The sequence below is a fragment of the Dysidea avara genome, chromosome 5 (genome assembly GCF_963678975.1).
Source record: "Dysidea avara chromosome 5, odDysAvar1.4, whole genome shotgun sequence".
NCBI classification, from domain to species: Eukaryota; Metazoa; Porifera; class Demospongiae; order Dictyoceratida; family Dysideidae; genus Dysidea; species Dysidea avara.
In genome coordinates this window covers 30,587,104-30,610,263 of record NC_089276.1, presented here as the reverse complement: position 1 = coordinate 30,610,263, position 23,160 = coordinate 30,587,104, and the positions used below count along the sequence as shown (strand labels likewise).

The 23,160-nt window shown below is 36.6% G+C and overlaps 1 protein-coding gene across 1 annotated transcript; it reads right to left on the bottom strand.

The window, feature by feature from the left end:
- Nucleotides 1–9,679: 9,679 nt before the first annotated feature.
- On the bottom strand, nucleotides 9,680–22,090 carry LOC136255495 (sushi domain-containing protein 2-like). The gene is made up of 10 exons (XM_066048281.1): nucleotides 21,952–22,090; nucleotides 21,298–21,849; nucleotides 19,270–19,539; nucleotides 17,561–18,173; nucleotides 16,292–16,527; nucleotides 14,157–14,711; nucleotides 13,631–13,879; nucleotides 11,032–11,127; nucleotides 10,639–10,761; nucleotides 9,680–9,994 (listed from the first exon to the last, which is right to left on the bottom strand). Exons 1-10 carry the CDS (start codon nucleotides 22,016–22,018, stop codon nucleotides 9,858–9,860), a joined length of 2,898 nt encoding a protein of 965 aa, XP_065904353.1. The 5' UTR covers nucleotides 22,019–22,090; the 3' UTR covers nucleotides 9,680–9,857.
- Between the last annotated feature and the right edge of the window lie 1,070 nt (nucleotides 22,091–23,160).

Genomic DNA, 23,160 nt, shown 5'->3' with positions numbered 1-23,160 from the left:
AATGTATGTTAGACTATCAGTGTAGGTCACTGGTAGACCTTCAGAATTATTATTCTGTAAAGCATTATTATTATTATTGTTATTGTTATTATTATTATCTCACCAACAGCAGCGGCCACCCCAGCCTGAGAAGAAGCAGAAGATACGACAGCAGACTGAGTGGTACTCCTGACGGAGAGATCAAAATAGGCAGAACGACCAAGATGAAAATCAGGGTGGTATATGTCACCAAGACGAGATTGGTCAGTTGAAATGCCTTGCTCCCTAAGCACATCAAGGTGATCTTGGAGCAAGGCATGGTGTACAATAGACACTAAAGCATCATGACGCTGGATTCTCAAGGGACCATGAGAGCACCCCAGCAGATGATCACCAAACTTGTCAATCACAGATAGACTGACAAGTACAGAGAGGTAAAGAAGGGAGCAAAGGAATGCCAAGCCACAAACGTAAAGCTATAGTAAAATCGTGAGGAGGAATAGCTAGACCCAAAGCAGGCTGTGGTATAGTGCTTTAAGCCAACCACTGCTGGTGCCAGAAGAATGTGATAAAGTACGCAGACGTGCTTGATCACGAATAGTGAAACTGCTTACAAGCTGTTTAAAAAGTGAATCATCTAAAATGGCTTGAAGGTCAGTTTGAGAGGAGTTATGCAACACAGAAACAGACATATCTTCAAAGAAAGCGAGGGAACAATCCTCCCCAGGAAATGGCATAAAAACATCAAAAGTTTCCACTAAACGTGACACTAAAATACGGACAGAATTACATGCAGGACCCCACAAATGCAGGAGCAGCAGAACGCTCAGATTCACGTAGGCCCAAGCCTCCTAACTTAAATGGCAAGGTGGCTTGTGTTCAACTACTATCAGAAATTCCACAACACAAGATTCTACTAAGGCATTCTTGCAACCTAAGATCAAAATGTGAGGGAAAGGAGCCCAAAGAGAAAGATGGCACACAACGTATAACGTAAAAGGTGAGTGACCTTGCAAACGCTTTCATCATTTGTATAAGTATTTACCAATACAATCATGTGTGCAAACAAACAACCACAATAGTTTCACTTTCACCTTTCAATATGGTTTAGAGTGACAACATTGGTTTGATGTAGTTGAAACATGATAACTTAGGTACATGTACCAACAGTGTAAAAAAGTAGTTTCAAAACATTTTTATGGGTCTCTAAACTGCCGATTTAATGGTGAATCCTTCATCCTGGCGATGTTCATTCAGCGACACTGGATGCACAAAGACTCTGATCCTTTGAAGGGAGTATCAGAGGGTGTTGCAGGTGCAAGTAGCATCACCTCTATGATGTAATGTCACAGTCCACCAAAGGAAGTATAAGTATTGAATTAGAATCATAACACAGTTCTATTCATTTTGTTTTAATAATCTAAGCAACCAATCATCAGTTTCCACACCCATATTAGATAAAATACCCTATTGATGTGGAGAAACACCTCTAAAGGTTTGGGTGTAGTACAACACCCTCTATAATTAAACATCTCCCTTTTTACAGAGAACTCATGCAGGGACTATATGTAATAAGCTCATATTTTAAGTTGGAAACCTATCACTATAATAGCATTGCTTTAGCATGAGAGTTTGTAATAGGAGAATGGTAAAGCTACATGCTGTACATGTGTACACCTAACTTGTAGCTTTGTAGGCATATGAAGCATTAGAAGTACTCTTATGCACTCCTGTATCCAATACAAGATTATGTGGTAATGGATCTAAACACAAGTCAAATTCTAATGTTTTTCTGAATAAAAATGCAGTCCACAAAACTTATACACATAAAGCCACACTTAGAGAGCATGCATGTCATATTATTATGCTTTTCTTTGATATTTGATGAGGTTCCTAATATCTTAGTGGCCACCTTTGAAAATCCACTTTGTTACAAAGACCACCTCTTTACAAAGATTACATGCAGGTTTAGCTAGAGCACATGCATGCACTTATTGAACTCATCAATAAAACTGCACCATATATAGTGGCCATGTGCCTTTTAACAAACATCATGTACCTCTTTAAAAAGCATAGATCACCTCATTGTAATAACAGCTAAGTTCCAAGCATGTATAATAATAATAAGACATCTAGGTTGCATGGCTCAGATCTAGAAAAGCTATACACACTTACCTGTTAGAATATACATTTTCCTCTGATATACATGCAGTTATCGTATTTTTCAAAATTCACTACATTCCTTCACAAAGAATGATTTATACTATACTTTTCCACCTGATTGTTACATGTGGTTTTTGTTAGAGGTGATCTTTGTTCAAAGGTAGACTCTATAGTCTTTGTAACAAGGTGGTCTTTAAGAGATGGCCACTACGGCCATGACGCAAGGGTTATTATTATTATTATCAATTTTACCAAAAAGCAAGGCATACACAAAAGGCAAAGCCTGTACAAGGTGTCCACCTACAAAAACAAATATACATACATATACCTACAGTACACTACAAACTGAACAATACACAACAAAACACAAAACAGTGATGCAGAAGTTAATTGACACATAAGTAATTATCATATAAAGGTGATGCCGAAAAGGCTTTCGATTACTGTCTTCAAGGATATGTAATGGTACAGTATTCCAGAGAAATGTTGTGTTGACAAAAAAAGAATATCTCCTAGAGTTAATGGTGGACTGTGGAGGGACTAGTGAATGGTGGTGACTTCTGGTAGATGCCATTGAATTAAATTAACAGTGACTATTAATATTACACTCATGTTGTTTATTAAGCAGGAGTAGCAACCACTCGTCTTCCAATCGAAATAGTTGCTGTCGCCCACTTTCAAACACAAATGAACAGTAATTCACTTGTCTAGTGGGTGTCACGTGCCAACTGTATTAATCGGCGTTAAATAGAATTGTCGTACGTTTCTATCACCTCCATGAGAACATCCGCCCATTATACGATTGTCTCTTCATACGACATGGATTCTATTTCCGGTGAGTGCGAAGCGTTAAGCCTTGTAGTTTTCTTAAACATTTTTATTATTATTATTAATTATTTATTTCATTATTAATGACGTAATTTCAACCACATTTCGTATTACCTGTAGTACTTGGTTGTATAAATTTATTATGTAATGGACACAATTCAATTACAAAATTAAATTAATAGGCGAGGGGCCTTTGACAATGTCCGTATCCAGTTTCTATCCAGTGTCTGTCTAACAACCGTTTAAATATTGAGATTCTTTCAGCCATAACTACTTATTTAGGCCTAGGTTGTTCCAATATTGGATTACTCGAAAAGTGAAGAAATGCTGAGTAATACTGGCATTAATTATGAGATATGATATGTTATTTAATCCAAAAAAGAGTGTCCACTATTTATAATTATTATTAAAATTAGTATTAATGCAAAAGTCATCACTAATTACAAAATAGCTGACACACAGGTTTTAACAAATAGTTCATATATAGATCTTGGTATTATAACATCATCAGACCTATCTTAGGATCAACAGTACAAAAACATAATCCCTAAGACCTACAGAATGCTAGGACTACTCCGTCGCAGCTTCAGCAGGCATCAAACAGTAACAGCCAAGAGAACTTTGTATATTCTTTAGTGAGATCGCAAGTTACACACTGTTCAGTGATTTTGAGGCCTAACCTTATCAAGGACATCACACTTATTGAACAGATCCAGAGGAGAGCATCAAAGTTTATTTTAAATGACTACAGTTCTGATTACTTTGATAGACTGAAACAACTTAACCTACTACCTTTAATGTACATCTTTGAGCTTAACGAACTAGTGTTTACGCTAATATCACTCAAGTGTCCCTCTCCCTCTTTTAATATCACAAACTACATAACTTTTGCTGATGTAAATACCAGGTCCTCCTCAAGTGGTAAAATGATCCATATTAGAAACAATAATAATGCAGATAGACATTTTTTTTCAATAGAATCCCTCGATTGTGGAATGCCCTACCCCCTATTGACTTATCTTTATCTATTAAATCGAACAAGACAAGAATATATATATAAGTTTCTTTGGTCACATTTTTATCAAACTTTAGACATTACAACCCTTGTACATTTCATTGTTTATGCCCATGTAGTAGATTTTCCAACACACCCTGTCCCCCTTTAATGTAACTCTTTAAGTATAAGTAATGTAATTTTTATAAGTAATGTAATACGGTAAGTATAAAATTTTGATTTTTAATGACCGGTAGCCTTGAGCTAGCGGACCATCAGTACTGTACCCTAAAGATTTTAATAATTGTACATCCCTTACTCTATACTTGTATGCAGTACTGTAAAGTTATAATCAATCAAGCAATCAATCAATCAATCAATCAATCAATCAATCAATCAATCAATCAATAAATCAATCAATCAATCAATAAATTCTTCATTATAAATAAATAAAAATTATAGTACAAGATTTTGTATTCTTAGACTAGCATACGTACATGTAAGGTAGGGTGGGGCAATTTCATGCATGAGGCAATTTCATAATTTCAACTTTGCTGGGCTGTAAGTTTTCAATGGTTTTATCAAATCAGCCAACATTTATGGTAAAGATACATTAGGCTATGGGGATTAATTTACACTAAAGCGGTATAGGTTCTGGTTTTGCTGGTTTTCTTGATTTCAACTTGCTGGTTTTTTTTATTTCAACTTTGCATTCCTCAGTCATGTTGGCTCAGGAGAAGGGTGCATTGTATTGGCTCTCTTGTCTTCCATTGAAGTCGCATAATTTTGTGCTTCATAAAACTGCTTTTCGTGATGCAATTGCACTTCGCTATCATTGACTACCATCTATCTGCCTGCCCTACTTCCTGTACCTGTGGTCACTCTTTTACCATACAACATGCTCTGTCTTGTCCAAAGGGCAGGTTTCCTTCTCTGAGACATAATGAAGTGTGTGATCTAACTGCCAATTTATTTTCCTAGGCCTGTAACAATTGTGTCATTGAACCCCACCTTCAGCCTCTTTCTGGTGAGACCCTTCAATACAAAACAGCTAATCGTGATGGCAATGCAAGGCTTGACATTGCAGCTAATGGTTTTTGGGTCTCTGTGCAGGTTGCTGAGGCCCATATTTAAGATAACTTGGTTTTTTGTTTTATCTTATGTCATTAATTGAAAAGAAAAAAAAAGTTTTCCGAAAACACATTTTGATTAAAGTAGTGTAGCACAATTTTGCTGCAAAAATTTTATTTCATAAAAGAGCTCACTTCAAGTTGTTTCTTTTAATTATTAGTGCCATTGTAATACTTCTACCCAAGGGTGGATTTAGGGAGGGTGCTTTGGGTGCTGAAGCACCCCCCTCCTCCAAAATTTTACAATGAGCAAGCTAGGAAGCTTTTAGAAGCTGTACTACAGGTGCAGCTGCATTTTATACACATGTATGAGCTATGAAAAGATGGAAAGAACAAGAATAGCTAATCTTATCCAAAAATTACTAAAAGGGTTCAAAATTATACTTTTGGAGTAAGTCTTACCTTAGAATTTACTAAATCCGAAATACTCTAATAGAACAGTCAACTACTCTAATAGAACATCCAACATTAAAACTATAATTTTCAAGAAGTTACCAGAGTGTAAGCTGAAATTAAACCTATTCTTCTAGACCTGTGCACTGCTACCCTCACCATTGTACCAATCATCCTGCCATATGCCAATCACTTCAGGTAAAAGATTTATACCTTTACTGTATACTATAAATTGTATAAAATATCATAAATTGAAAATCTATTCTGAAAATATCCCTTTCTGTCAAATAGTTTAAGTTTTTTAGGCTCTGCTACAAACTTGATTCTTGGGTTGAAATGCTTCTCTTGCAAGTAAAACAGTAGTCTTATATAATAGTGAATTTCTTAGCTTTTATAAAGTTCACAAGGCTGCAACATCTGAGAACTGTTCACTTCTGTTTCCCTTGCTTGATCAAATCCCATGCTACATTTGTAGCAGCTTTGGAGTTTGCACTATCAAATCCCTTGAAGCTCAACTTTAAGCTTAAATGATACTGCAGCATTTATGTTGTCATGATCATTGTGTGCTAAAAAGGGGTTAGTTGTGACCAAAATCTGTAAATTATGCTATACTTCAAAACACTAAATTTGATCATGTGCAACTGCTGATACCAGTATGTTTCCACTAATAGTTCTTTAAGATGTTAGTTTAAGATTGAATTTTAGCTACATGGCTGCACCCATTGGTTATATTGACAAGTTGTAGGGAATAATGGTATCACATAAACAAAGTGACATCATTTTTCACTCAAAATTGCTACCAAATTCAATCTCAATAATCCAAATTTGCAAAAATTTCCTGTGGGGACATGCCCCCAGACCCCCTCACACTAGTTGCATCGACTATCTTGCTACATATATAAATGTCCATGTTAGCACCTCCCCCTTCTGAAATCATAGATCCGCCCCTGTAGTTTTTTTTATTTTTATTTTATTTATTTATTAATGCTTTACAGCACAAGTGCTGAAGGTCTGTAGGACACCTGGTCCTACAGCCTGCTCAAAGACTTTAGCTACTTAAGATGTGTTTGAAAAGTTGGAGAAAGGGGAAAAAATCCATGACTGGACCTAGGTAGCCTCGAACCTGCAGCCATCCGATTTACGCTCGAACACTTACAGGAGTCTACCAGGTGGTCAGGATGTTTTCTCCTTGCTGTTTTCATGTAACTATATCCATAGGAATTCTAGAGTATGTCTGGAGCGCATATCCTGCATACAAACTAATACACAGTCACAAACATTTAAACATACTTATAATGTTGTTTTTTACGTGTAAGGTGGCCTCTGGCTCTGCTGTAGTCACTCCGCGGACGTTTACTAATCTTCTCCTTCGCGCAATCTGTGATTAAACAAGGGTATGGTGCTGGGCACGAGGCTGGGCGGTATATAGAATTACACGTATGGTAAAGTCATCAGCACGAACAGGCGTACTTATTATACGGTTGTGCCTTCATTCACAGACGAATCTATCCCCACTTAGTTTATGTCTCTAGGCCTCGTAGTTTTCTCTATTATTTATTTATTTATTTATTCATTCATTCATTCATTATTAATGATGTAATTTTAACCGCATTTCGTATTATATTTAGTACTTGGTTGTATAACGTAATTTCAACCGCATGCATTTCGTATTATCTTGGGATCCCATTATCTTTAGTACTTGCATGGTTGTATAATTACAGTGCATACCTCTGAAAAGAGTATGATGCACAGATCACAAACAACCAAACAAACAAACAAATAGCTTAATCAATATTAATAATTGTTGCTAGACCAGCTAGTCTTTGTTTAAATTGATCAATGTCTTTAGAGCCAATCACGTGTAACTAATGAAGTGTGTGGGTATTAAAGTAGCTAATAAAGAGTTAGCTATAGTCTTGTCACGCTGTGTAATCTTTTAGCATTGGTTGACCAACATCATGGCCAGAGGACACAGACGGTTGTTTATTATTGCAACACTTCAAGCAATTAGCTAAACCAAGAAATCCTGTAGCTGCTTTTTCATCAACTTGCATACGATTCCGTTTTATACGACACCACTTGCAGATACTGTAAATGTTAATGATCATGCTAATACAGAATCCAGCTATTGATACCCCAGTTGCTATCCAGGCTATGCATTCCTTTACAGTGACATCCTTGAGCTTCTCATTTTCCTCAACTGGTTGCTGGTTCGGTATTTCTGGACACTTGCCTTCGCAAAGAAACAATACTTCTATCGCGTCCACTTCCACACCGTGTTCATCTGTTGACGAAGCATTGACAATCAACGTGTATTCTCCTGGAAGTAAGATCCTTGGTCGTCCTATGCGTCCCATGTGCTTAAATTTGTTCCACGATAAACCTTCATCACTAATCGCCATAGTGGTGACTTCACCTAACTTGCTATTATTCAGAAAAAAATGTAAACAATCTGAGTGACCATCATTAGACAGTATCACGTCGGTGATGGTGAGGGAACAAGGAAGCTCAGATACAGTAATATTGAACCACACGATCTCTCCATCCATCAGATAAATGGTAATACCGTTTTGAGCATTACTTCTGTATTGGCGGCAAGGAGTTTCGTTGGAGGTGTCAACACATAATGGAGTTGCCGACATTCCATTATCAGCCTGCAACTTGTAATAGCATTGAGTCGAGCTATGTGGGCTTCCATGGCAGCCTGAAATTAACCAAAATAGCGAAAACATTTTGAAAAACTTTTGCTCCATTCTCCAGTAGTTCAGTAGTACATAGAAGCTGTGTACAAACTAGAACTAGGGGTGTATCTAGCTACCGGGAATTTTATTTCCGTTAGAAAATTGTACCCTTTGCGTGATAATATCAACAAGTTTAAAACAACGCGATTACATCTTCACGCAAAACGCCTGTTTTCAAATGGAACTAAAATCCCGGTATGTACTAGATACTATACTGTGGTTTTCCAGTTCGTTGTCAAAAATAAATTCCGCGCATGCAAAGTTGCACGTGATGCAAATAGCTAAGTACTAAACATCGTAGTAGACGTTTCCATAATCAAAGGGCGAGTGGTTCAGTATCATGAGTAGCTAAGCCAGCGCATAGATACTATAGTATCTATGGCCAGCGGAATTTCTTACTGGTGCATTTACGGACCCGAGCTGTTTCGGACGAGGTTGGTCACCCGTCATCAAACATCAATGGCTACATCAATATCTCAAAGAAAACTTTACCGTTTTCAACTGGCAAGAAACTTGCTCCAACAGCTTTCTGTTGCACTGTGGCTAAGTAATGCAAAGATAATCTTCAGGTATTGGGCTCTTCAGGATTACAATATATTGATTATTATTATTACTGAGCAGTCAACCCTGCTGGTGTGCTCAAATTTGTCCAAATACATGTATCATGTGATGGAAATTTGAAAAAGTAGGAAAAAATCATGTGCCCACATGCCCTATTTTTGCAGGCCCAGTCACATATGTCTGGAGGTATAATATTATTATTATATTATTTATGGTGGTAGATAAGTTCATATACTGCAATAGCAAAAAGCAAAACATAGCATGCAGTGTTAAACCAATTGCAAGGCCTATAATAAAATAAAATCAAAACATTGTTTATGAAATGATACATGCAGTACAAGGTGAAGACTTACTACTCTTGAATATTCACATTTTTTGGGATTGAATTTTATCCAGTATTTGGTTCATTTCTGTATCCTGTTAATAGAATTTTACAGAGTGAATCTCACAACAGTTAACCAAATACACAATATTTTGATTAACTGCTGAAATCACTTTCAGAGGTTATAATTTTAAGGGGGGAGGGACATGTCCCCAAACCCCTAGATCAACTGGTATAAATTCATCAAGATTGGGATACCCTAAGAAAGCAGTCACCTTAATACAACAGTCAAGTTAATATGAATAGTAGCTATATTGGTGAATTGCTAAAATCGCTCTCGCATTCAAGTTCAGAGGGTATATATAATTTCCTGGGGTCACACTCCTGGCTCCTATAAGTTGGCAATCGCCATGCTAATGTGTTTTGTGCAGTAAAGTATGCCTTCTAGATCTTTCTACACAAATAAGCATCAGCTACGTAGGTAATAGTGTTGTGTTGCTAAGCTGTGGTATCACATAAAGTCTATCTACTCCTCAGCCCCTCCCCCACCTAAAACCATTATTTCCTCTAAGTTATTTATCAATAGCATATTATAATAAAAGATATACAACTAAAGATTAAAAGCAAATAATGTTAACTTTCAAACAAAACTTATAGTAAAACTAGTAACATGTGTTGATAATAAAACTATATATATCAAAACACAAACACTCTACTTCAGTCACACATATGTCCTAAAGCTTCAATCACACATAAGGTTTCCTTTTCTTACGACAGCAACAGATCACCACAAGAGAAACCAATATCAGCAATATGATTGCTCCAATGGCTGCTAGTACAATTATCAATGTTTGGTACTCAGTATCGTCACCATCATCAATATCTAATAATACAAAAACTATCTGTAACATGTGATTCATTATGAGGTTTGATGGAGCATGAAACCTCATATATAGCTACCCTTATTCATGCGCATTTAAATGTTAAACTGCTCCTAAAAGTCAATATCAAGTGTGAAACACAATAATAACAGATGGCATATATTTACTGTACAAAATTACAAACAGTTTACAACTATATTGAATATTGAAATGCATGCCTTGAGAAATATGTAGCATGCTAATTTCTTCAAACATATATATCAATAAGTAACAGGCCATATGATGTTATTTATTAATTTTTTTTCATTTTTAAGACTTTAACCACACAAATGTTACATTAGAACAAGACAAAACAATAAGGAAAACCATTCAATGCTCTCTAGGTTACCTATGTACACCACATAGTATAATAGTTTTGCAGATTGCCACCATCCAAAATTTTGAGGGGAATTTTTCTTCTTCAGGGTCTTTTATGCATTAAACAATGACATTTCAATCAGGCCAAGGGGGAAAATGTTTATGGCAATTCAGAAAAATCACAAAATTTCCCCCTTGGAAAATGCACTGTACAGTAATTAATTAGATATTAGCAAAGCACAGACACAATAGTTATGCAATAATGGCATATGTAGTTGTTCCATTATACCTGATTGACAACTTAGTCCAGTAAAGCCATCAGCACACTCACAGATGTAGGAAGACCCCAGTTTTCTGCATACTCCACCATTAGCACACACTTCAACATCTGTATTGTTACAATCTTCGTACACTGTAAAATAGTGACGATGTAATGGGAAGAAACAAAACTATGTACAATTGGAATGTTATATGAAACGATACACATTTTGATCCATGTATATAAGTGTTGTGGTAATTTTAACCAGGCATGTAAGACAGTTTTTTTTAAATACTTGTGCCAATTATCAACTAATCATATGATATAGGAGTCCATGCATGCTGTAAAGTAACAAATTAAAAAAAACAAAAACAGAATCTACATAATACTCTACATGCTTAATTTGAGTGCATAGCTACAAACCTGCTTCACTACATCTTTCTCCAACATATCCCACGATACAATTACAAGTGTCATTAGCAACACAGGCTCCTTGTACACAAGGTGGATCACAGACAACTATAAAAGAAACCCACAAAAGTGTCATTATTGGTCATTGCATCTATTACATATACCCTTGTGATAATCATTCACTGCACACTCATGCCAGTCTTTTTATCACCCCTATTAATTTTATATAAAATAAATTGAAGTATGTTTTTTGATTCTTTGCCACACACAGAGGCCCTAATTTTACAGAATGTAATTTATCATAGCATCAGTAAAGGTTCATAGTATTATTAAGAAGAGTTCCTTATAACAGAAGTTGCAACTATGGGAAATTATTTATTATTTGTTACTATCCGACTACATAGGGAACTTCCGCTACAGAAAGCCCATGTCTAGAATATTATCTGTCATATCAATGTAATGAAGTAGACAGAAGACAAGCTCCTGCATGGATACGATTGGGGTCACATGAGCCTTTCTCATGTGACAGAGGGTTTATATAAGGTTAAGTGAGGTGTGGTAATTCATGCCACATATTTCATACCAGTGGGCTACCCCCCACCCTCCCAGTAATATGGTTTAATTGACTTTCCTTAATTCTCTGTAGGTAGTGATGCCAGATAAAGAGAATGGCAGGACATGGACAATTTTAATTGTTGTAATTTTAGGCATTAAGATAAACACAACATGAGTGGAGCTGCCTTATGGTTTTTCCTTTTATTATTATTTCGGCTAAGCTCCCACTCACCCACATTTATACACTTGAGATTTTTCTGATTGATAATGTGTAAAATTGATTGTATGGTTGTTGTGCATATGATGGCCCACACTTGGTGGGGCACAATCCATTGTATGTGTTGTGGGTGGTAAGGGTAATAATAGTACGGTGTGGGAGTTATAGAATCATTGCAGGTGTACCCATATAACACATGCAATGCTATTGGATTTTACTATTTCTTAATGTATACGTGAAGTAAAGGAGCAAAGTAAGAAATTTGTTTATGTAGCTTTAACACAAGTTGTACCACTACATATATACCATTTTAGCCATGGGCATTCAAAGGCACCACTCAGGGTTTAACTTGCATATATCCCAGGCAATATTATGGGAATGCCGTTTGCTCATTGCTTTGATGCCCAACCAGTTCAGAGATATGATATGCTTTGACTTGTTATATTGAGTGAAAAACAACGTTAAATTGTGGATTCAGGTTTACTGGTTAGGCTAGGCTCAGCATAGCTGCTAAGTTTCGACTAGTTGATAGTAGGGCTGCACCAATTCCATTTTTTACCAAATACTTCAAATACCAAGTACTCAGCTGGGAAGTATCTGCAAGTACAAGTACCGATACCAAGTACCTTAAAGTACTACTTCATAGTGCACACATTTATTATATAGTGCATTTCATGGTATTCTTGTATACGTTTTCAGTATGGTTCATGTTTATAATGAAGTAGCCAATCAAGATTCACAAAGAAAGAAGTCACTGAATTGCATACCAGTGGATATTCCAGTATTCTTCTGGAGAAGTGTAGATAATATCATAATGGTGCTTACAAAAACACAGAATATTCTAATACTGAAACAGTCACTTCTACCTGATTGCTCTATTAGAGTTATTGACTGTTCTATTAGAGCATATCGATCTTTTTCTCAGTAAAGCGTTTTCACACGTAGGTTTCAGCATAGATCAGTAATTTTGCTGGTAGTTAGCTATTAGTGTTATACTTGATGCTTTTAGGCATCCACTGTGCTAGTAAAATAAACAAGTACAAACGAACGTTATTTTATTCTCGCACGTGTCGGTATCTGCAACAATACAATGGCCGATTCCGATACTCCATGAAAACAGCAGTATCGGCCCGATACCGATACCGATACTAGAATCGGTGCAGCCCTAGTTGATAGTTACTAAATGATGAATGATATTGTTTGTACAATATGTGGAAACATATTTCAATTCACTGCATGTCAACCATTGAGCAGATAACGGAACAGCACAAAGAGGACAACTATAGATTTAAATATGTAGGTCAAGTAACTTACTTCCACCTATCAAGTAAGTGTGCCTAGAGTGATATATATTACTTATACCATGATTGCGTCAAGTTTTGCTAATATATTTATACACCCTTAGCCCACAGGCCTGTGGGCCTTGGGGTTCATGTGTATATATCAGCAAAATCCCTGGTATAGCTTACATGTACTGAGATGTAGCTATTGCATAAATTTAAATAAAAAGATTACTATTATGTTGCAACGTGATCATTTGTATACTACAACACAATCAGCAGGAACATATTGTACTGTATAGAAGGAGCACTTGGTAGGAGGAACTTTGGTGAAATTTCCACTGTAGGATTTTGGCAAGAAAATGTTTGACAAATTTGATACAGATTTGTATTGGATAAAGGATTGGCAGATTTTAGTTTAGCAAAACACCACTCATTCACCAAATTCACCTAGCTTTACCAAAAACTGAAAGCTTAGCAGTACATATGTAGCTAAGGCATGATAAATTTGCAACATATCATATTCATGTGTGTATGTGTACTGTAGCTGGTTACATACTTGGGTACAGTAACTCAAGAATCTCTTCATATTCTCTACTGCTGTTTAGTGTTGATAACCCTATCTCTGTACTCCCAGTAGAAATGATATCAAACATACAAAATGTGTCATTGCCACAGATAGACTCCAATGATGGATTATTAGTGTTGAATGAAAACAGTGGAATGTAGTTTGGGTCATAGAAAGTTTCCCACCTCTGTCCAATTCTTTCATTGTAAGTAAACATAGTGCTGTTAATGCTATTATACCCTAGAAACAGTATTATATTCATTAATTCATAATTGTACCCTTGTGTTACTAGGCTAAGCTACTTTACGTAAGCACAATGCAAACTTTCATGTATGTTATGTAGCCAATTTCCATACATCCTAATGCTTGTTTGTGTAAGCTCATAAAGGTATTGGTATTAGTAAAATGTGTAACTAATGACTGTATACATATGTATGTACATAACAAAAGAGTATACGCTTAAAAAGCAACTCTAATTTGTAGTGTGTGGCGCATTATGAACAGACCATAATCTCACATGTGATTCCAAACTGATAGTGAATATCATCTAATGATGCATTGTGATGTAGAGGACTAGTAGAATTTCTTGCCATCAAGTCATCTGTCATGTCACCATTGTAATTTCCCATTAATCCTCTGGTATAACCTTTGAAGCTGTCTGGTAGGGCAATAGTCAGAACAGATATGAAGCCATTTTCTTCTTTTACTTGCACAAAACAACCAGTAGAAAATCTTGCAGCATAAGTCTTGCTGCCTAAGTTAAAGACCCTTACATTGTTGAAAGTTACTTCATATAATCCAGTCATATCAATAAATTCTCCAGCAACAATCACATCAATGCCATTAAATTGTTGGTTGATCTCAAATTGGACAGCGTCAGAATCATTTTGCTTGCCAACTACAGCTGAGAAAACAGTTGCTTGGATTGACATGCGACCGATGATGTTCTCCATCCTTCCCTGGAGCACAAATACATCACCAACATGCTCTAATAGTACAAATTCTCCTCTTCCATTAAAAGTGTATTTCAGTCCATCTAGTGTAAATATGTGTGGATCTCCAGCACCTCGACCTGCATGAATACACAGTGTTATTCGTACAATTCAACAATATATATATATATTTCTGTACACATACTAAGTCTGAGTTCAATTACAGTGTATATAGCTTAGTTAATATCTATATCCACTGCAAAAAGGCAGTAAACACTTTGTTGAACTGCTGAATACACTCAGATGAGGTGGTGACTTGACATCTAGGGAAGAATATGGTATGTAAGAGAATTTTGCTGAAAGAGAATGCGTTAAGAATGTGTTAAACTGAAGGAGAATGCATAATAAAATGGAGAATAAAATGGATGAATGTTTTAGACTTATGCTGGAAAAGTATCTGTTATGCATTTGAAACAGTTCTCAAAACCAAGCCTATTATGTATGTTCAAAATTATGTTTTTAAGAAATACTCAAGGGCTGACTATTGTGTTAGAGCGTTCAACATTTTTCTGACTGCTGTATTAGAGCAAGTGATTGCTCTATTATATTATCGCAAATTTTTTTCTGTAAAGTGCGAATAATCAACCCTGTAAGTTGCCGTAACAGTAAAAATACATTACATCTTTTTTATATTAATGCAGCAATAATGTATAGCATGCTTTGCTCACCTTTTGGCATGCTTATTACACCTTTTAATTAAAAAGCTTGAAAATTGTCCTATTGGGCTGGCATAATGCTCGATCCAGTGTTTTTACTAGCTAATTATGCTTAAAATCATGTTGGTATAATTGGTGCAAGTCTAATAGATCTGCATTTCATGCCTACTGCTGATATCCAATTTTTTTCCAGTTGATGAACAGACATAAAAACACAACCAATTCTCAAAAAGTGTAACAAACAATTAATTTGAATTACAGTATAATAAACCATACAACATGATTACAACAGCTACAGTATGTGAAATTTACAAAATTCGTGTTAACCAACATATTTTTCAACACATAATATAATATTGTATTATTTACAACGTGCATTAAGAATTTAAGTGATACCCAAGTTGTACATTGCAACCGTAAAACAGCAGTGTTCTAAGGCTAGCCAAAAGTGGGACGATGATGAAAACTAGGTACTCAAAATCCAGCTAAAATTCCGCCCATGCACACTATCCTTAACTATAACTACTGTACCGTTTACTTGACGAGATAGCGAATTACATTGATAAATGAAAAATAGGCAGTAGCTGGACTACTCACTACTCACTAGTGCACTACTGAGGGATTTGCAGTCTTGTGCAAGCAAATCCTCTTGGGACAGGACTAGTAATCCACAGGACAACTGTCCAGGTCTCACAGAGAGAGGTCCAGAAATTCCACAACAACCCCAACACTGCTAAGCAAGGGGCAGTAGAGCATTTGCTCCCCCAGTTATCACCAGGTTCCCATTAATGGATGGGCTTGACACCAGGCTACCAGGCCCCCATTATACTTGAGACTGCATGGAGCAATGAAAGTAAAGTTTGGACATGCAGTGACTTGGCGTAACTGGCATCAAACCTGGAACCTTTCAATTACCAGGCTGATATATACGTGTGTGTATATATATATATATATATATATATATATAGAATATTATACATGCATACTACATAATACATACATACCACATGGCCTGGTATTGTATCTGCTTCCATCATCTGAAGGTCGTTTATCATAATACGTTTGACAATTTGAAAACAAGGATCTACAGCAAAGAATAAATGGGATGACATCATGGACTGTATGCTTCCACCAGTCCAGTTTGTTAGAGTATAAATCTGCACTACCACCAGAATCTGGTCCAAGTACTAGATTATTATTGCTGTCATAACAACACTGTTGTCCAGAGCCTCCATTTGATCTAACATATATAAAATTGAGTACAATTAAAATACATATAAAAGCATGATCATTATTAAGGATTTATGTAGAACTGCCGGTAATATACTCTACATGCTATTATTACATTTTAAAATTAATAAATAAAAGTCTTCCACAGTTACAGCAACTTTACTCCAATGCATTTACAAACTACACATATGTGTGGCATTTCAAAGATTTAGAAATGGAATTGGCATTATCCTACATGGACTACTAGAAAAGTAGATGTTATTTATATGCAACAGATTCCTAATACAAAGGATAACCTCTATAAGTTTGCCAAATCCAAAAGGAACTTTTATTCTACCTATAGCTATCTATACTTTGTAAATTTACATCTCAACACTGAAATGCAATCATGGATCTCAAGTAGACCTGGCAGCCTGTGTCAAATATGCTAACATATTAAAAAGAGTGCTAGCTATGCCAGCATAATGCTAGCATAATTATTAGGTGGATGTTTTGAACTATGGAGATTAATTCCATGAAAATAGATTAATACTCCCTAAAAGAGCGGAAATTGCAATACAGTGCTCAAATGCATTGCACATAGCTTCTTAGATTGATACAGTCTAATAGAAAAGTCACTTTGTAGACTTTGTAGTGAAATAATGGGAACATTGAAGAGCATAATAGGTGAATATTCCTGAAAAATGTTCACTGAAATGTTCACAAGATTTTCAAACTATACATAATATACACTGCACATTATCAAACTCTTAAATGCACCAGATGAGCTGATTAATAAAATGTAATAATGGTACCAGCTTTTACTATCCAGGCACCAAAATCCTTAACAATTATGAGTGCTTGCGGTGTGTATTTCAGACCTAATACTTCCTATTATTCCATGTACAGACATGCAGCTTCCCAATTCTACTATCCTCACTGTGCAAAAACTTTATGTATGTTTAATTATGGTTTAGTTACTCTACTACACCATTTTCATTTTCACACCTGCCACTTGATAAGTAAATTATCTAGTTATATAATATATATATATATATACGTACGGGACAAAATCTCTTTGCTTGAAGCATGAATCTGCACCAGTGTGGAAGATAAATGAATAACCTTCTTCATCAAAGTTATCGTCCTTCAATGCCTGCTGTCTAGTTGGTGGACAAGGAGGAATTCTACTCAGTATTTGGTCTCCAATGTCATCAGGTTGTAACCGTGCCCATACTTCACAAAGTGCTCTTGAAGCTATTGCTGTCTCAGGTCTTGATGACAATACTATAATGGTGCCCCACTTTACAACGTTTCCTATTATTTTCTTCAACACATCAGTAATACCACGTTTAGCTCTACCAACAAACTGCTCAGAGAGGCTAACACCAATCGCTCCACCAGCATAATCCTGTATAATGCTTATTTCTTGTATTGCAACTTGGTACATGCCACTGTTTGGAACATCTGTAGCAATTTTTGCTACAAAAGTAATGTTTTCAGAATCAGAATCAATCATATAGAATGATATGTCCACTGAAAATGTTCCTGTTCCCAAAACAGGCTCTTGTAAAGATTGTGGAACTATTGAATTAGGTGCCCAATGGATTGTTATTTCATCACCGGGTGAGAGCATTACATCTTCATAACTGACTTCAGTAGTATCTTCAGCAATCACTAAACACATGTCATGGTTATTTATACCTTAGTATCCACATAGTGTAAAAATGACAAATGAATAATTATATAAAAATTGGCAAATTTGGGGGAATTAAAGGAAATTCACCAAATTTTATTTACTAATTAACTAGTTTCTACATATTGGCTGCCAACTGCTTCATGTGATGATTCACCAAGCTTAAGTCGTGCATTCACATCAGCGTTGAAACCGGGTCACTACTGCTGACCCGGATGACCCACTGACCCGGATAGCAATCCGGATTTGACCCGGATGTGACCCGGATTGAATTAAGCCGAGGCGCGCGATAAGAGCTATGTTTCGGGTATTCTCGAGCGACTCAGGCGGCGAGACTACGTTTTGAGCGTTCGATTCGTGTTGAGTAAACGAGTAGTTATGTGATAACTAAGCCGGTAAGTTTATAATTTAAAATCAGTCAGTGGGTTTGGTTCCACGTAGCTACTGTGAGTTTACAGACAGCAATTGGGTGTGGCTTCGTACATACTTAGTATTGCAATTTCCCAATATATTAAAATGGGTGTGGCTCACAAAAGTACTTATCCTGCTGCAAGACTAGACCTAGACTATATACAACTCATACATTAATTGATTAGTGGGCGTGGCCCCACGTAAGCTTGCAGACAGAAACGGACACAGTTTCATGCTACAGACTGTACTTACTAATAAATGGGCGTGGCTGAGCGTATGTTTGTAACGCGATAATTGGGCGTGGCTCACTAAAGAGCTACGCGACTAGCGTTTATAGGTTCCACGTCGTCAAACGATCAATTTCGTTTCTCACGTGATCCAATCCGGGTCAGACCCGGATAATTTATAAACCGGGTCAGACCCGGATGACCCGGAGAAAATGTGACCCGGTTGACCCGGATGACCCGACCCGGTTTCAACGCTGATTCACATGATACACACACACACACACACACACACACACACACACACACACACACACACACACACACACACACACACACACACACACACACACACACACACACACACACACACACACACACACACACACACATATACATAGGTACATACATACTTCATGCATACACATGTACAGATACTTACATGAAAAAAACTGATCACAATATTGTGATGCAGTTGTGCTGAGTGATGATGAAATGCTCAGACAAAACTTGATTCTACCTTGTTTCCTCAATGGAGGTGTAGTGCATATAATGTGACCTAATGATGCAACATATGCACCAGGTACTTCTGTCCCATCAAAGTGACAGTTGTAGACGTGATAGTCATCAAATCGTATGTTACTACCAACCACTTGAATTACAGTTCCACCCAGTATGCTTCCAAATCGAGGATGAATGACTATGAATTTTACTGGAAAGAAAGCAGCAACATAGATGTATTGCTATAGCTGTAGATAATATATTTAATAATTATAACAGGTTGATTCTGTGCTACTTTTAAACACTATCCCTTGAATAATCAATTCCGAATTTTTATTAACCACACAACATGCATGCTATGGCGTTGTATTCTCGCCTTGTTTTGTAAAATACATCGTGCCGTGTGATCGCGGCAATATATGCAGTGACTTGCTCAAAGCCTGTTTAATTTGCTCGCGTCGACCAGCGTCGGTGTAGCTCACGTCGATGTAGCTGATGACATGGTTTGCTATTTCGTGTAGCTCAATCAAAAGCTGCCAATTTCAGAAAACCATGCAGGCACGCCCACACACGCGGAATTCGGCCGGCTGCGTGACGCGCTTTGCTTAAATTATAACTGCAGCCACGCATGTGATTAACACAGCATACAAAGATACGTATGTGCAAATTTGTAGCTTCATCATGTGGGTACATGATGAAGCTGCAAATTTGCACATATGTAGCTATCTTTGTATGCTGTGTTAATCATATGCATTGCTGCAGTTATTATTAAGCAAGGCGCGTTCACGCAGCCCGCCGAATTCCGGCTGTGGGCATGCTTGGTTTTCTGAAATTGGTAGCTTTGATCTCGGCTTTGATGGAGTGTAACTATCACGCAATCTCAGAATACTGGGTACAGTAGGCAAAAATAATCATATTATGTCTTCGTGTGTTGGTGCGTTTACATACAAACTGCCAACCTACTTGTGGTGCAAGGGCATAGTATAAAATTCTGTTGGTGGTGTGGTTAATGGCAGCACCCCTGTCCCTGACCCATGTGGTGGAGGCCAGGCAGGGACAGGGTGCCCGTTACATGGCATTGCAAGCCATAATGGGGTTTACATCATGGATAAATAAAAGCCTCTAATTACGTACATAGGTCCCTTGACTAGGTGAGTGTGTACCTCCGTGAAGTGCTTGGTAGCAGAAATGAAGATGATCTCAGTCAAGTAGAAGAAGTGCATTCATGAGGTGCATGTGTGCATTCTGTCCAAACCCTTTATGAGATTATTTTTATGCTTAACTGAAGCAGAGAGTGCAACAGTGCATACAAAATAAAGCAGATGTAACCGCAGGATAATGAATGTGCTGTGCCCAAACTTCCTCATCATTATAGAGACATCTTAATAGCTACCTAGCTAAAGCTATTGAGCCTTGTAATCAGAAGTACACATATGTGTAGTAAATTTGGTGAAAGTAAAAGAAGATTAGCCAACAAGTTTTATGCAGTCAGATATAGTAATTATTACTATACCACCTTACTTTACTTGCTTTGTGATGCTATTTCTTGGCAAGATAAGTATATTGCCAGCTAGTAACTTCATAAATAGAGAAGGTGGGATAAGTTTGGCCATGCATGACTGTGGAGTAGTACCGAAGCTTTGTCTAGAGATTTTGACCACCTTGATTGATATGTAATCTGATAATGTAGCCTAAACCTTGATTGATATATATGTAACCTGGGGTGTGCAGACTTTTTATTTTGAGCAGATCTTTACATAGTTTGAACAAATTGATTGTTAGGTAATATGGAGAAACATGCACTCCATTTGGTTTTGAACATACGTAACATAAGCCATAAAACCATAGGTCCATCCTTAACACCTTCTATACGCGCATGTCATAAGATATCTATATGTGTCATTGTCTATAGTGCACAATTTTCTTGCTGTACAGCTCTACTAGATGCACTATTTGTATGTAACTACACCTTTTAATCTTTCAATGATTTCTTGAGCAAGAGTAATCAGAGAAGAATTGGTAAAGTTGAAATGATAGTAAACAAGATCAGCTGTTTGCGATATTAGGTTTAACTGGTCTATTCTAGCAGATGCCACACCAACTGTAAACACCTCAAATATGTTAGTCTCAGCTAGTGCTTCAGCAGCAGGTGCTATGTTACCCCCTTCACCATCTGTAAGGAATATTGCAATTTGTCTACTGGTGTTCCGAATTCCTAGAGCACCATTCAGGGCACTAATTCTTAATCTATTCAGTGCTGCAGGAATATCTGTTCCTCTTCCATAATAGGGTAAGGTACGAATGGCTGCAATCAGTGAACTGTTATCTGTGTACCGGTTTAAATCAAAGTGTAAATATGCAAAGCTGTTAAAAATTATCACTGCTACTCTGCTATTGTTTACTCCAATGTTCATTTCCAGTGCAAAATCTTCAATGAATTGTCTAATGTACTGGTAGTTGATTTCACCAATGCTTCCAGATGTATCAATGACAAAGGTAATGTCAGTGTTATCAATTAAATCTAAGCATGAATGAGCATAATACAACATGTTAATGCAGAATTAAAGATTAAAATACAGCAATCAAGAAATAAAAAAGCTAATTTAACTTTCTAGCTATGCACCTTGTTCCTGTGCTGACACAATATTTCCAGTCACAAGCAAAACGCTTACAACCAGCAATGTAAACATGATGGCAAGCAGTTTGATCTAACTTTGCAGCAAAATGAATGATTGTTTATGATAAGCAAATTATATACTGCTAACAAGCAAACCACATTATGATATCATAACTTACAGATACTTAGGAATGTGATAGCAAAGTTCAAAGTTCATGTATTACAAATAAATAGTCCCTGGGCTAGTACCTGTGTTGTCAAGCTTCAACCACATCAAAAACCAATGTGACACACTAAACAAATATTGAAAGGTGAAAGTGAAGCTATTGTGTCTATCATATTACATTGTGTTGTTTACACATATATGTTGGTAAATACATTACTACCATTCTTCAGAGGTGTTGTCATCATTAAGATATAGTTTTGCAAGGGGGTGGCAATGATAAATTGCAACCAACCTGCACAAATCATAATATAAGTGAGCAATTTTTTTTTTACATTAAATACTTTGATGGTTAAACAAGAAATAGCTACCAAGCACCAATCCAGAAATAACTCCAGTGGTTGACCCATGTTTTAAGTATTGCTGTAGCAGAAGAGTTTGAGATACTGACAGGTGTGTAGCTACAGTGTACACTTAACTTGTAGACATACACTAGACATAAGTAGTAATGATACTTATACTTTTCTAAGAGGTCAAATTCTCCATATATGGACTGGAGGGTGTGGCATGCCATTTAAGAAAGCCAAATCTTTTCCATCTGAGACTAAATATGGAAGCAGCTTTGATTGAAAATTATAAATGCAATATATACATGTTGCCTGTAACTGAAGGTAACTTAATTGGCTACATATATAACAAGTGTGCATACTGTATAGAGCCAACTGTTTTATAAATGTATTTCTGTCATGAGCACCAAGACAACCTACAGGCTTCTTAGAACTTCATAACTAATTCAGGATCAGTATAATGTTGTAGCACTGCTCCCATCCTCCACCACCTTTTCACCCTTTATAAGGAGTGTCTGTAAAATGTTAATAGTTTTTAGCCACTGCCAAGTTATACCTGTACATTGTAAATGTACAGGTATGTCATAAGCAAATTCAACACAATAAAATATATTTTGTTACCAATCACTTGTGGAGCAAGTATAGGATGATTGTTCATTTGTGATTTAATGAAGCAAAACCTAGTTTGACATCTCCTACATATCA